The 16,734-nt window shown below is 47.6% G+C and overlaps 1 protein-coding gene across 1 annotated transcript in view; it reads right to left on the bottom strand.

Annotated features, from left to right (window-relative positions):
* Window positions 1-12,435, bottom strand: part of LOC138487915 (uncharacterized) — a 145,281-nt gene extending 132,846 nt beyond the window's left edge. The window contains exons 1-3 of the mRNA XM_069614928.1: window positions 12,334-12,435; window positions 5,269-5,327; window positions 4,635-4,727 (exon numbers count right to left, since the gene is read on the bottom strand). Of these exons, the coding sequence (XP_069471029.1) occupies window positions 4,635-4,727; window positions 5,269-5,327; window positions 12,334-12,356 (175 nt within the window). The 5' untranslated portion in view covers window positions 12,357-12,435. The remainder of the gene's footprint in view (window positions 1-4,634; window positions 4,728-5,268; window positions 5,328-12,333) is intronic.
* Between the last annotated feature and the right edge of the window lie 4,299 nt (window positions 12,436-16,734).

The raw sequence follows: 16,734 nt of genomic DNA, 5'->3' as shown, positions 1-16,734 counted from the left end.
CCTTCTTCTTGAAATAAAGTGTCATGCAGCCTGTCTCTCATCCCTCAATACATGGCTGTATGATCTTTGATTCTCTCCCATCCAGTTTCGATTTTAGCTTCCCATTTTATGCACAGGTCACCTCATACGAGAGCCAGCTTCTAAAAATGCACCCGTTTTTGCTACTGAGTACTAATCCCATTAATTAGTAATGTAACAATGGTCCAAAAATGTAGTCAAAGTAATGGAGCACTGTCTGGAGCCCATGGGGACAACTATGTACCTAGCTGAAGCCGACAGGTTTGCTTTATATACACACAAGACGTTTCCTGGTTCACCCTCCCTTCATAACGATCCCAGAAGTGTATGGTTACGACCAGTGGTCGAAGTATACGAAAAGAAGTAGTGGATCTATGTTCCCTGCTGGTCTGCGCCCGCTCCCCACAAACGCCATCACCACACCCCCTCCGACACAATCCAAACCCCCAAACAAAACACCTGCTCGCTCTTTATGGGAATGTTCAGTGCACTGAAGTGCAAGCTTCAACTTCTGGAATTTCAGAACGTTTTTTTAAGATAGAAGTATAGGAACAGTGAAACTTAAAAACAAAATAAGTATAGGAGTCCCGCTCCAGACCGCTCCCGCCCACTGGTTACGACTCAATGTTATGGCAGCGAGGAAAAGATTAAGAGATCGATTGCTGAATCGCAAGATTCTGAAATACGGAAGCCACTCCCAATCAAACATCCTACATCAGCAGCTGCGTCTGTAGGACAAATGTTGTAATAAACATATGCCCGCAGTCTTTTACTGTTGCATGGTGTACGCATTGCACACGTTCTTTTACTACCTTGTTGCCATATTGAAGCATCCTTGGATGCTACTGGCAATGGATGCTACTGGCAATGTTGTGTTTGTGGACCTGACAAGGGTGGAATGAGAAAGTCAGCGTTTATCTGGTCAGTTGAAAGGAGCTGTGGACAAGACCAGTGGGGCATATTGCAAATCTTTTAAGTATATGGAAATAAATCTTCACTGCCTTCCTATTAATGCAGGATAAGGAGCCACAACTGTCTGGAATCCCCAACACGCAATTCAACTTCATATTCACTGCAATTGGTGCAGTATCATTGAGCTACTTCGATTTAAATTCACTTTTAGAAATGTTGAGACTTGAATAACCTAGTAGTCATTCCAATACTAGGTATGAGGTTCTCAGCATTTCTGCTTCAATATTGAAGCATTCTTTTATTTTGCATGCCAAGGCAGCCAAATTGCGCACTACTGGAAAGCAGATTGGAATCATTCCAGAGACCCCAGAGCATTAGTACGAGCTCACACTGGCTGTTTACTGCTTTCCAAATGCCAGTTAACAGGTTACCAAATACAGCGGTTGCATCTTGAGACAAGTTTCAACGCAACTGGCAACGAGAAGAAATCATTGAAGTGCAGCAGCTACTAAGGGAGCAGCTGCAAGCTGAAGCCACGCAACAGAATAGCGTTTTGTTTGCAAATACCTCATGCTCCCGAAATTTCCAGGGGCCAAGATGCAGCACAGCGATGAAACCGTAAGCAGCAACACTGGCACAGAGTTCTAACAAAGAATATTAGAACTCTGTGCACTGACGTTAACAGAAGGAAGGTGGCAACAGCACTCCGATGGCTGTATTCTGTGGCATATTTTGGTCCTGCCCTTTCTGGTGGCCGCAGAGGCCAACCAAGGCCATGCTGTCATTGTGAAGAGGCGAGTAACCAGGTAGCTTTAGAAGGCGGGGTACAGAATAACCTATCAACTGTTGCTTGTGCAGCGGTCCAGCTATTAAATATTATGTTGGCACACAAAATGGTGAAACCCAGAAGCCTGCAGCTTAATCTCTGCTTATCTTCTAACAGTCGACATCAAAATTGCCCTTCAGAGAGCATCCAATATAATGTGTCACGTATAATGTAGACATGACAAAATTCGAGCACCTGGGAAGGAGATTTTGTGACAAAGCGGGAGACAGGAGTTTCCCCAAAGGGTTGCATTCAGGAATTATTTTAGACAGAAGTAAAAAAAAGCATTGGCAAAGCCAACAATTTTGGCCTTTGTGTCCCACCAAGGTGCATGGTTTATTTACCATTCAGAAATGGCCAGCTTGTTTCCAGAGAGCTTCCTCAGAGTCATCCAAGATGTCTGCCTCCATGAAGCGCTCCTTCAAAATAAGTTCAGAGATGGGCAGGAATGGGTGGGATTAGCCAAAGGGATTACATTGGCTAGGGGCAGGAAATGGGTGGATTACAACTGTGTATCCCTCCTCAAATGTCATCCCCATTGGAAAAGCATTACAAACCCACAAACCCCATGTTGGCTTGTAGCGCTTTCACCACCACCTAACAAAACCAAACTAAAAATGGGGTTATACAGCAGCCACAAGAAGTTGGCAACTATTATAGATAGGTGGGATGGCAAACCTGTGGATGTTGGGCGCTGGGAGGATTCAATAGTCCAAGGATTTAGCTGGTGGTTTTAGTTAATCAGATCAGAAATATCATGTTTATGTTAAAAATTGTTGCTTTATTATTGTTTTCGAAATACACCAGAGCATCTAAAAACATTCATGTGGCAGATAATGCCAGTTGTTCAACTTAGGCGAGTGCCCACAGCTGACACGCGTTTCGACCCAAGTCTTTCAGGGCCAAATGAGTCGAGATTACATGGGATCCGCCAAGTGACACAGGATCCACGGCGCTCTCCAGCCGATGCGGCATTAGAATTGGCTATCCTGCCCCACTGGCACCCTGACCCGGGAGGACCAGCCACCAGCTCTATCAAGAGCCTAATCTCGACTCAATGGGCACTGAAAAAGACTTGGGTCGAAACGCGCGTCGACTGTGTGCACTCACCTAAGTTGAACAACTGGCATTATCTGCCACATGAATGTTTTTAGATGCTCTGGTGTATTTCGAAAATAATAAAGCAACATGATATTTCTGACCTGATGCTTAACTAAAACCACCAGCTAAATCCTTGGACTATTGAATCCTGCCAGCGCCCAACATCATCCACAGGTTTGCCATCCCACCTACTCATTCAGCCAATTGGGAACCCCGGAGATGGTCCCCAGACAAACCAGGAGTCAGGCTGTGCGCTAACTTACAATTACTTCATAAACAAAGTGCGCAGTAGACCGAGTCCTGACCCAGCCAACTCCATCCAACTACAACTATTATAGATAGATTGGTTCAAAGTTAACACACCAACTGAGAAGGGTGTTCTGCGGTCTGTTTTAGCAGGTTGCAGCTGGGCATATTCAAAGCCAACCAAATTCCCCTGTCAATTGTCCAAGCTACAAAACCGTTATATTAAAAAACAGTCACAAGGGGGCACGGATGGGATGGTGTTCAAACTGGCCGAGTGACTCGTTTGCAAGTATGCATTGTGGCGAGCTGCCGACTGATAGCGTACGGCCTGGCTGTAGTGGCTTGAATAAAAGTTCGCCCTGGTAAGCATTTGCACCGAATGAGGGTTTCTTGTATACAGCTTTTAGAAAAATTAAAAAATTAAGGTCGATTGCAGCAATAGCATACCAGTTAACATCTTTAGACTCCATGGTACATAAATAAAGGCATCACCAGCTAACAAATTGCAGGTTTTTTTAAAAATACTTCAAGGCAACGGATTCTAAAGAACAAAACAATTGTTCAACGTTACAGGGTCCCAATCGAGCGTTGGGTGTGCCCAATATTGCGACCCTATTCAGGGCAGAGGTTCTTTGCGGATTAAGTCTGCTTTTGTGAACCGCAGCACGGCTAACCGTTTGAGCCTGAAGTTCTACACATGCCTCTGCAGACGAAGCCTGTATTGAATGCATGTTTGCCTTACCCTAAGGTTTAGAGAAATTTGCTCTGGGACCACCTGCTGATGAAGTGTACAGGGTACCAAAACTTGGATTGTGAAACTGCAAATCTTCCCATCGCACAGGTATAAAGGAGCTTTTGTATAGGATCACCCTTTAAAAATACGAGATAAAGTTGCTTCATGGAGTCAGTGAGGGAAGGGGCCCTTTCCCAACCGTGCGGTGCAAGCAAGTATAAAAGCTTTGTTTTAAACACAACTGGGATTTCTGGAGCAGATATTCACACAAAAACGTTCGTTTCCAAAACCTGCACATAATGTTCATCCTACGCTAAAGCCAGGTACTCCCGTTTCATACACTTCATAGCGCTGCAAGACAAGAGCAGCCGGGTTGCCTTCTCAAATCCCAACAGAAAAAGTCGCCCCTCCACATCAAGGCCCTGGATCACTGCTTGCCCAACCTCATCACTACCACACGCCCCACACTTTGCCCAACCTTACCATGCGCCCCACACACCTGCCCAACCTCACCAAATGCCCCACACAAACACACATATGCCCACCCTCATCACTACCACATACCCCACACAGTCAATGCATGGCGGCTAGATTTCTTTTAAATCTGGTGTCCGACTAAGACAACACATGTATAAACCAATACATCACTGAAACACGTTAACCGCAGAGGTCGATTTTCTGCACTACAAAATAAGTATACCATTATACAGACATCCAGGTCTAAAGGTGACCCAGTCAGGTAAAACTTCTACACTCCCTCCCCGCCCCCACACACTTCTATTCAGATCGAGAACTTACCCAGAGCTTGAATTTGCCACTGGTTGTAACCCAAGAAGTCCTTGTTTATCCAGATCCAAAAGTTACGTCGACGGCACTCCATCCGGGAGGCCCCTAGGATGGGACAAGGGAAAAGAAAATCAGGACTGGTCTACTGCTCCAAAACAAGCTACCAGCATCCAGGTACTCCTTCCCAAGGATTTCACTGTAATTCCACCCAGGCCAAACCAACTCCTGTTTCTGACCATGCACCTCAGTGGGACGAAGGCCAAAGCGTCGCCCCCCTCCCCCCATTAACAGGATCCCATTTGTTTCCCCAAGATAACCCCATGCGAAGTGGATGGAGTGGGGTGTCCAGGCTGGCCCAACTTCTGAGCACAACTCGCCTATGCAGAAGTGGTTTCCAGTTAGGAAATTGACACATCTTGGGAACAAACTTATTTACCCACCAAATTGATGGTACTCCACATCAAAAAGTGATTTATCCAACTAAGACATACTGAACACTTTCCCAACAATGTTAAACATAACGGGTCAAGACAACGCACCCTACGCTGCCGTACCACCCACAAAGGATGGTTAATTCCGTCAACGAACACTCGCCCAGCAGGAATCCCATGAAGGCAAGACGAACATGAACATTAAAAACACTTACCATCAGGCAACCTCACTGGCATCACAACAGTGGGCAGGATGGCCCATACTAACGCAACTCTGGAACAAGAAGAGCACAATGTATTCAAGGTACAAGCAACAAGACTTCACAAAAGAAGCTATAGAAGACACTTATGGATAGAGACAGCGGATGCTCATGTGGGGGGGCGGGGGGGCGTGAAAGAGCCCACGTACTCCAGAATAAGTCTGCAACACAAAACAAACTCCTACCATGGAGTCTGGAATGAATTGGTGCTTGCGGAATGAAGGGTGCTTGCAGAAGGCTTCCAGATCACGTGGGACACTGCACTATAGTCCTGGCTCTCGACTAGTCCAAAGTGGCCACAAGTCCAACAGAACGCAGCTGATGCAGTAACAAAAAGGCGAGAAGTGGGGCCTGGTGCCCGGGAAGTTGGATCATCAGCTAAACTCACCCACAGCACCCCGTATTCCAGACACTGGACAAGCACCAGAAATGTGTGGTCCAGAAACGTTTCACTGAGTCCAACTTGAATCGGGTGCCCATCTGTCTCCGGAGCCAGAGTCACACCTTGCCCATAGGTGCTCGTTTATAGGCCAGTCCACCCCTTATGCCACCATAGGTGGTCAGAAGGAGCCTATATGGAGCCCATCACTCGGCTGAAAACTACATGTCACTGAACAACCATTCCTTGTACAAACTGCCATCCTGATCCACTTTACAGCTTAATTGATGGACGCCACATTATCTCCCCCACCACATTCTCTTCCCCACCACCCTTCGGCATCACCACATAATCTGACATTCAATAATTATTTTGTCTGCTTTAAAAAAAAAAAAGATACTCTGAGCAGAAGCGAAGGGGAAAATTGCAACCTGTAGAAAAGCCAGCTGATCAGAGAGCACCAAAGTGGCGATTTGGTACAGTACAAAAGCATAGGTACTGATGTTGCCCAACTATCCCAAATGAGACTTCCCAGCTGCTGCCACAGCCATCCACCCTTTTCAGAAAGGTTTTAGGATTGGTGAAGAGTGAGCAAAATGACTAACCGCCTGGCATTACCTCCATTCACGTCAACTCTGCTTTATTCAGTGGCCACATGAAGCTCATTCATAAGACTACCCCTAAACAACCTTGCCCCATGGTTCTACTTTCCTACAACCCGCCTCCCCAATTCTGGTCCCTCTCATCATCCCTGTGCTCCCTTTCCTTGGCCCACTGCTATTCTGCCAAATTGTTGCTTTCTGGAACTCCATGAGAATGACTTCAATCGTGCTCTTCCATTCCATATAAAACTTCTCCCCACTCCACCGGTCTCTAGTCTAGTGCAGTTACCCTCTTACGCCGAAACAAAACCAATCCTAGCTTCACTCCGATCCCCTTCATGCTATGCTCCTGCCATGAAGCTTGTGGCCACCAAGTCCTCCCAACTCAAATGCCAGGCCGAGCAGACCAGACTACCTCATCTCAAGCTGGGTGAAGCAGCGCGCAGCATCATTTAATCCGTCCTCCATGGCCGATGGTGGTGTGGTCATTGGCCTAATCTCCATCTCACTTGGCCTTTCTGGCTCTGCTTCATCTAGAGTCCCTTTCAGACCAGTCACAAATTTCTTAGCACCTCACCACCTTCTAAACTCGGGTTCTTCAAGACTCCTCACATTCTTCGCTTGTTCAGCATCTTCTTGCTACCTTTCGAAACTTGTGCAGATGACGCCCAGCTGCCAAACCACCCGACTCCACTGCTGCCACCTCTCTTGCCTCTGCCGTGCTCAACTGGATGACCAACTATGTGCCTCAGCTCAGGCGAACAACTGAGATAAGTTTGTTGGTTGGTCTGATGTCTGTTTCTGGCCTTCTGTTCAGGGTGGTTGTCCGTCTCCAGTTACCATTGTTTCAAGTTGGATACAAATCCTCCCGATTCGTCAACGCTGCATCGTCTTGCCACTAGCACATGTGGCTTCTTCCCCACATCTTCCCTTGGTCAATGGATCTACCTATTCCGCACACATCGGGCAGCATTTGGCCCACCACCATTTACTTGGGCCTTGGTCTGTATCCTCCGGTTACTTCTAACCCAACCGCTCGCTTAATTTTGGCATACACACCCAGTTCATTTTCCTCTTGCTTGCCCACTTACAACTGGCTTCCTGTTGGCCATCGGAGGATTTTTAAAACGTGCTATAGTTGGTTAGCTCTGCCCCAAGCTTTCGATCCTCTATGTTCCTGGCTCCATGTAAGGGTTGTCGTCATTTACCCCTTCTTTTTCGAACTCTCCACAATTTAAGACCCTACTCTACGCTTTGTGTTTCGCCAGAAGCTAAGGCCCAGCTCTTTTCCCAAGCTTTTCACCGCTAATAGTCTAGCTTGGATGGGTTCTGTAGCATTGGCCATTTGCACTTCCTCCGTGCCCGAAGTCACATTGTGTACGTGCACTGTACAAAAACGCAATGGAGTCAATGTAAAACCCAACAAAACCTCCAAATTTTTAAGGGTCCGCTTGAGAACCAGCCCATTGATCAATTTCAGTACCTCCCCATACAGTACTGGGCACTACCCCCGAGGTATATGGTCATTTGCGGGAGCATTAGGCATTAACCCTTTCCACACCATTTCCCCCGCTTCCATGGTCAACCCGTAGCTCTACAAATCACCTTGCCCACTCCTCCTGCCCTCCAAGAACCCTGCAGGTGATCTTAAGCTCTCCCCAGCTGCCCTTCCCTATTCGAATGCCTAGTCTCAATGCCACCGGCAGGTTCACAATAGGACACTCTCTGGACAAGGCCCTGTGCCGTTAGAGAACCATTGTATACCATGTAGTATGAAGGGAAAATTAGTAGGCGGCAGACCAATCCTTCCTCCCCCACATGGAGTAGAGTACCATGGAAACATTATGGGTCAACCATCTAAGCAAGAGATGGGGCAGTGAGCCCAAACTTAAGGCAAAGGATAGTAAAAAGCTCTGATGACAGCTGGGCTGGACTGCCACTCCAGAGGCTCAGATGGCCGCCACCGACAAAGTAATCTCACCACACTGGTATCATGAACATACACACCTATAATAAGTAACATCCATGTCTCAATTACTAACAATAGAGTATGTATGAAAGCATACAGTGTACACCCACCATTCATCTGTTGATAGGCACATAGACATAATGGATAAGAAGAAAATGACGACATTAAAAGTGATATTCATCAACAGGACACCAGATGCCAACAGTGCACAGTAGCAAACAGCAAACCCAAACCGCTGGGACATGAGTATAAATAGGACATAAGATATATAAATACAAACGCCCACCTAAGAGCAAAATGCAAACAAGAGATCAAAAGAGGAACCAAAGCAAAGGCCACCAACAGTTATGATCCCAATTGCACCAGGTCAATACAATGGATTCAGTCATCAAAACAAAAAACCTGGTCGTTTGGCAGGAAGAGAAATTCAGCAATACATATAAAAATCACTGGTCCAGTCTATGGTCCCAATTGGGGGGAGGGGGGTGTACAGGAGGTCAAATAAAACCAATGTCTCTTTATAAAGTACCATGCACGTTCCAGAAAAACCTGGACAAACGTCAGTAGGCACTGCTGCGTATTCCAGTTCTAGTCCAGATTCTGCAAAAATGGCAACCAGCCCCAGTGATGTTAGAGGAGATCCCCTCGAAAAATGCCAGTGCCAGGAAGGGATTCATTCAAGCAGGATTTCCATACCATCTATTTTTGCATGTATTACAGCGCACAAAATCCTTGGGTATCTAGGCGCTAGAGACATTAGAGTTACATTATACTGCAAGCAAATTGGCAACTGCAGTTGGACCATAGGGGAAAGGGGCTGGCTATGGTGGATAGCCAACAAACCCGGGGCCCAGAGTAAATACTACCGATTTTAATTCCTGAATTTATGGAACAGGAACTAAACAGCCTAGTGAGTACAGCCATTTTATAGAAGCCGTTTCAGGATCTGAACACCCCAGGACCAACAACAGCTCAATTTTTTTTTTTAAATGAACCCAGTCGTCCTCCCACAAAGCCCACCAGTCGTAAGTGGCCTGGACAACCACAAGTGTTCATGTCCATTAGCATCACGCTGCTGCAGGGCCATGGCCACACTGTGCTTGCAGAAAGATGCAAGCATGTTTTTATTTTATGTTTTAATCAAAGCTTAAATCTTCACCTAGCGTAGAAAGAAGGGGGTGGTGCCTGGCCCTTGCCCCTAAATACACAAGCCACCAAAGCAGCAGGTAAATTTTATTGGAGGGACGTGACCTAAATATTTGCCACAAGTATGCCAGCGCAACCAAGTGTAGCCCAAACGAAAGAGGGTCGGGAAGCTCTCCCTGAGAAAGAAAAAAAATTAAAAAAAACACTTCATGAATTGGGTCAAAAGCCAGAGTGCTTGCAATCGGTTTTGAAGGGAAACTCAAAAAAAATCCAATAGGGGCAAGTCATCAACAGTGCGCACAGGAGCATTTACAACATTCACAATCGCTTTGCCCATACAATTCAATGCTGGCTGCACCAATATAGGTCAGTACCCCCATGCAAGAACATACGCCCGTTGGCTTTGCCATTAAAAATGCCATGCCACAATAAGAAAGCATGGCCAAACGTATCCCAATGTAGGACATTCGAAAGACGCAAGATTTATGCCTGCTTCATCATAGACGCACGCCACAGTAGGAAATGGCTACACCAAACTGTCATTCTAGCCACGTAAAGTAGGTTTTGCCTGGAAGTGCCATTAAGACATGCCTGTCACTTAAAGTAATTGCAACAATGTTCAGTGCTCACCGGCCCGCCAGAGGCTTGGATGCACACAATCAAACTCATAACCAGTCGCACACCCACCATCACATTCGCACACTGCATTCTCTGCACTGGCACCCACACCGCACATTCACATTAATGTCACCCACCAGCCACTCCCATATTTGCCACGCATGCATAATACACAAAAAAAAGTACTTGTTCCCTGCTTCAACTTCGGTCTGCCTTACCCCAGGCTTCTAGCTCCTGCGCCACCCAGCAAAAACCAAGGAGAACTACCTAGTTCCTTGACGTGGCACAGGAGGTAGTGCGCCCGCTTCCTGCTTCGCCAACTATGCCAGCGGAGGAACCCGGCAAAGCAGATGCCGATGGCTCAAGGGACCAAGGCATCCCACCAGCCAAAGACTGTCCCACAATGTTGAGGGTGACGCAGATAAGCAGGACGGGTGCAGTTTGAATCTTTTTGGACAACAGTAACTTCGTGATGAAACACAGACTGCACTGAGGCCTAGGACTGTCCCAACAAGGAACCAGGTGAAGGAGTGAGTGCAGCCCAAGAACTACTGAAGCTTCGAACTGCCCTGCCAGTATGGTGGCCAAACAGCTAAAACCAATTCCTGAAGCTTCGAATGGCCCAGCCAATATGGTGGCCAAACGGTCTCCAAAAGGTCAGAGGCAGCTTCTTGGTGCCGAAATCCTTCAGCAGGTTAGTAAACCTGCAGTAGTTCAACAGGACTGAAAAAACTCAAAAGTTGGGGCAGGAACGTGCTCTCAGCCAGACCTAGCTACCCAATCATGTGGCAGGTGAACATCCATCCAACCACACAGGAACACTCACACAAAGGTTTTGGCAGACAGTCAGGTGGGCCCCCCAAAAACAGCGCAGCTCACAAGATGACCCAGAGAGTATGTTGACTGGCAGGTCATGGGGCAGAAGCTGGTCAACACCACCAGCGCGTGCACAGCTGGACAGCGTGGGCCCATGTGTGCGCAACAGCACTTTTCAACCTGCTTGGGGGTTCCCCCAAACAAAGGAAGGGCACAAAAACTCAAATAAAAGCCAAAATAAAAAGCAAGAAGTCTACTTGCACTTTGAGGAGCAGAAGCCAAGCTGCCATTAACAGCCCCAGCCCCCAAACAAAATAAGTGATTAGGGACCAAAGTGGAATGCTAAGCAGAAGGAAACACCCACAGCACCATATACCCTAGACTGGGTGAAGCGGCAGGGGGTAGGTACGTCTATAGACATCCACCTGTCCACAAATGGAGAATAAATTAGTGTTAACGACCCGGTTAACATTGTATGCATCTCATTGGTTGAAAACCATAATTCACAAGAAGTCTGGGTAGTCATTTAAAGGTTGGCCTTCATCCATGGGAATTGTGGGTGTTGAAACACTCCCAACCCTAAGTGTTGGGCCAACTGGCCTAGTGCGCCCTGCAAGTCCCCTCACCTCTGCATGGTTGTGTACATTGAATGAGGAGCCTTGACCATTAGCCTCCAGGACAGGGCGTGTGGCCACCAAGTTAGCCAAGGTGGAAACTGGTAGAATGCATCAGGAGGTTGCCTTAAAGCCCAGGAGGGCAGCCGCAGGGCACTGACCCATTTTGCCACCAGTGTCGGGCTCACCTAGAGGGCAGTGCCCCAAGGGTCACCATGACGAGTTAAGGCACGCTGCAGATGGCAGTTTAAATGGCAGTTATAGCCCAGTCGCCTCCAAAATGCTCCATTTGCAACAATAGACCAACCAGTAGTTAAAATGACCAATTGTGAACCACTTTAATTGGTGGCAGGCTCCGTTGTTGACCCAGCCAATCAGATCAGCCCCCACCCGTTTGCCACACCAGTGCATCCTCGCCAAAACGGGGGCTTTCTCCATCTAACCTGATTGTATGTACATCCTCACGAGAGTTGGAAACATGACTGCATTACTAAAGGATGGTAGAAGGCCCCAAGTTCCTCACCTAAAGTCACCAGAAAAGGGGGTGGGGGCGGGGGGTACTTGGGAGCACCTCGGGCCTGTTAACCCTTCTGATTAAAATGGGACCATGGCTAGGGGCGGAAGACAACACAATGGGGGGGGGCAGTTGGCGTCGATAGAGGGGATGTTGAAATGGGCCTCCACAAGGCCTGAAAGCCCCCCCCCTCCCTCCCTCCCTCCCCCTACCCTCTACAGCCAGGCTCTGGGTCCAAGGAATTAGTTGGGTGTGTTGCGCACTGTCTCTAATTGTCTACGCATTCCAACAAGATCGTGTTTGCTGTGGAACATCCAACACTGGTTATTTAGTTTAAATTAGACAGAAACGAGCCCGCTCACCCTGTGAGGAGTAAGGAGTGCATGGCGGGAGCCACTCGTACGACCCAGCGCTCGCCTAACACCACCGGCTCCCAGAAAAGAAAGCGCGGTCAGAACAGGAAACCCGGCAGCTCTGCCAAAGTGGCGCTTTATAGGCGGGCAGGTGCGCGCAATCAGCAGGCCGCACACCTTGAGCGAGGAGGGGCATGGCTCCGCATTTTACCTGCTCGCAAGCGTCCTGTCAGCTGAGCTCAGACTACACGCAGTCCCGCAGTAATAGCCAAAACATGAAACACACCTGTGCACTGCTAGCAACACCGAGTGTGTCTCTCGCTGTGCACACAGCCCTGCTCTGTCACAACACACTTTCTCTAACTCCCAGCGGCCCGAGCTCTGAAAGTAAAGGTGCCAGCCACCCTGCGAGGTCCAGGGCGCTAGTAATGCGTGTGTTGTTAAAAGGAGGTTCAGAATAAGGACGTGCATGTTTCATCCTCCCAGGGAGCTGCAGTATTCCAGAGAGCAATGACATTTTTACCTGTCCCATTCCAGGGTATCCAGTCCTTTTTCATTTGCATTCTGGGACTTGTAGTACTGCATTACATTTGCGGCAAAACACGACCCAGAATGCAAAGAAAACATGCACCGACGTAGCCAATAGTTTGGGCTTTTATGTAGGAGTGGGATGGCCATTTTCCAGGAACTGCAACAATGGGACTACCCGAACATAAACTAGAAAAAGTTGGCAAGCTAGGATAGTAACTGGAAATATTAAGGGGTGGAGCCAGCCTCAAAAGGTTGGGGGTGCGGATGGAAGGCAGTTGTAAAAAGCTGCCTCTCCAAATTCCAGCGTACCCACTATTCGCTGTGCCTTTACTTTGCAAATACCTTTCTACTGTATAGATATGCCAAATGCTTATTTTTTTTAAAAAAATTATTCAGTGCAAGAAACAGATGCAAGGACCCACATATCGCATATAAACCGAGTGGCTAAAATAACACTTGGGTAAGGCCTTTTTATTTGCACCAGGGTCTGGTTTACAGATGCAAATCAACGTTTAGCTTTCAGAAGAGACCTCAGAAATAGCATTGTCAAGCCCTTAAGTCACAGAGCTAGTGCAAAGTCCTCACAAACTGTCCTAAAAGTGTGATGTTCTCCTCTGTGCGCTGGTAAATAGCTGATGTGTTAACAATGCTTTCCATTGGGTTGCCACTGTGGTAAACCTACATGCACTCTCCAGATAGCCACTGTGCAGGCAATGTGTCACACTTAGATGGAATTTGGGGGTGGCCAATGTGTCGCACTTAGAATTTGGTGCCAGGCAATGTATTGCACTTACAGGAACTCAGGCTTAGGCAATGTGTTGTACTTAGATGAATTTGGGGCGGGGAATGTGTTGCACTTAGATGGAATTTGGGTGTGGGCAATGTGTTGCACTTAGATGGAATTGGGAGGTGGGCAATGTGTCGCACTTAGATGGAATTCGGAGGCGGGAATGTGTTACACTTAGATGGAATTTGGCGGAGAATGTGTTGCACTTAGATGGAATTCGGTGGCAGGGAATGTGTCGCACTTAGATGGAATTCGGCGACAGGGAATGTGTTGCACTTAAAGGGCAGGCAATGTTTTGCACTTAGATGGAATTCAGGGGCAGCCAATGTGTTGCACTTAGATGGAATTCGGGGGTGGGCAATGTGTTGCACTTAGATGGAATTTAGGGGCGGGCAATGTGTTGCACTTAGATGGAAAGTTGTGGTGCGCAATGTGTTGTACTTAGAGGAATTCAGGGTGGACAATGTGCTGCCTCTATTAGGACAGACTACATATATACTATATATGATTGTAGTCTGTCTATTGCACTCAAAAGATCTATGAGTTACCCAATGTATTGCAAATAGAAGATATATGCAGGTAGCCTTGATATTGTACCTAAGGATTTCTAAGGGCAGTCTGTCTATTGTGCTTAGAAGATGTATTAGAATAGCCTGTCTATTGCACTTAGTCTGGTATTGCACTTAGAAGATTCATGATGTTATCCCATGTAGCGTGCCTAGAAATTGATGAGGATAGCCATTTAATTGCACATATAGGATACATGCCGATGGCCTTGAATTGCTCTTAGAAGATGTCTGTGGTGGCTTAGTAGATGTTATAGGCTAGCCTGTCCATTGTACTTAGTCCTGTTATTGCACTTAGAAGATGAATGAGGGTAGCCTGTCTATTTCACTTAGATGTATTAGGATATCCTGTCTATTGCACTTAGAGGATCTATGAGGGTAGCCTGTTTATTATACAGAAAATCAGATCACACAGCTCCATCAAAAACAATGTTCCATCGGAGCCTCAAGGTATGTATTCACACATCACTTCGGTGGACATCGTGAGCAGGCATGGCTATCCACAACATGCATCAGAATTCAGCGACGACATACGACAACAATTCTGTCATCCAGGTGGCTAGGACACAGCCATCGGTATTGGATCCAGTTCCTGGGTGTGGACCAGTGGGGGAGGATCACCTGGATGGGGGTCTTTGGGGAGTGGAAGTAGGACACTGACGGCCGATACACAGTACCCCCTTCCCTATAACGCCTTTTCTTCATCCTACCGTGTAAGATAGTCAGAAGTTCTACTTTCCAACACAAACACTTTCCTATGCTGTGACAAACAATGGGCTCACACCAGAGCCGTTTACCTAGACATATCCAAACACAAAGGTCAAGCAGAGACAGGCAATTGACAATAACTATGCACACCTGACGGCCCTTTTTCCTTCCCCACAGGGATAAAAGGTGGAGCACGAGAGCACACTTTGAGCAAGGCCAAATGCACAAAGGAAACAGCTACACCGGGCCGAGAGTTAAAATGGAGGAGAAAGGCGGCGAGACCAGGAGGGACAACGAAGGGGGACTGCCCTTGCCCTTTTCAACTCAGACCTGCAATTACTCTGAAAGGGAAATCATAAGACCGGGAAGTCCAGCTGGTGTGTGGTGTGACAGGTGTCAATGGCACACCAGGCTCCCCCGCGCTGATGACCAAAGCGGGAGGAAGCGCTTGCCGCCGTCATGCCGTCTTTGACTCACAAGACAAGAAAACTCTCACAGTGCAGCACAACCCGGCGAGTCGAAAACGATAGATAGTAAAACTGAACTGTGCTGGGACCAAGGTTGCAAGCGGCACCCTTGTTGAACAAAGAACCCCCAGTAAAAGGTTCAGAAGCAGAGTGATCAGGCGTCGCTGGACTCTCATTCGAAGCACTCTAACTGAAGCTTTTTTGGGTTGTATTTTTGTTTTGTTGAAACTACGAAAGCCAAGAGGCCTTACGAGAGGCCGGAGAGAAGTGTCAAAGTGGTCGTACGAGGGTCGAGCAAAACTCCTTGTACACTCGAAAGTCTTTGACATATTGGAGAAAGGCAAACGTGAACCCGACAGAGGGATGCCAAACTGAATGAATTGCGAAACTGGAAAATGTGAACCGGACAGAGGGATGCCTGCAAATTAAGGGGAAACAGTGATGTACCATGAACATTGTTACGACAAGTGTGAACCCGGCTGAAGGATGGCCACAATGGATAACTGTTTAAAAAGACATTGAGACTTCTAAATGATATGTTTTTAAGTGAAAGGCCGTAGTGGAGGCCAACATTTTAAGAGGGGTAAGAGCCCGGCTGAGGGGGAATCAAAGGGGCGAAGAAAGTGGGGGGGTAGAGTGTTTGAATATCCTACGGGGTAGGATGGGGAACAGGTGTTATAAGAAGCGGGATACCGAATCTCACCCATCAGTGTCGCACTTCCACTCCCTGAGGACCCCCATCCAGGTGATCCTCCCTCACTGGTTCACCCCCAGGAACCGGATCCAATAGTGATGGTCGTGTCCTGGCCACCTGGATGACAGATGTGAGACACCTTCACAGTTCTCACAGTGGCCAGGGCTGATGTTCATTACATTGGGGGTACTCACTGGCCTCTTCCGGAGTCCCAGCTCCAGCCTCTGCAGCGCCAACCCCTTCTATAGACTCCATGTACAGCACACTGCTGCACTTATCCTCCCAGGACATCAGACGCTTTGTCGAGGATCTGCCACCATCTGTGGCCATGCTCTGTCGATGGTGTGCATAGAGGAGGTTCGGGACCCCCAAGCGGAGGTCGTCCCAGCACTTGTGGCAATCTCTCACTGTGTGCGGTGTTGTCCCTACTGCAGAAACCTTCTGTCCCACCTGTTCCCATCTACTCTTCCTGCATCAGCGGTGCTGATCATTGGAGAATAACTCAATGGTGTCTGCAAGCATGTTCAGCTCTGCCTCTGAAAAGCTTGACCTACGCTGGCGGGTCTCACGGACGTGAGATTACATGGTCCTTGTGCTATTTATTCATTCAGGAGGGGTGGATGTCACCTGGGAGTTGTAGATTGCAATGGATTGTGT

Source organism: Ambystoma mexicanum, chromosome 1p (genome assembly GCF_040938575.1).
Source record: "Ambystoma mexicanum isolate Mex_15411 chromosome 1p, UKY_AmexF1_1, whole genome shotgun sequence".
Classification (NCBI taxonomy): Eukaryota; Metazoa; Chordata; class Amphibia; order Caudata; family Ambystomatidae; genus Ambystoma; species Ambystoma mexicanum.
The sequence above is the reverse complement of the archived record's forward strand: the minus strand, read 5'-3'. Positions and strand labels throughout refer to the sequence as shown.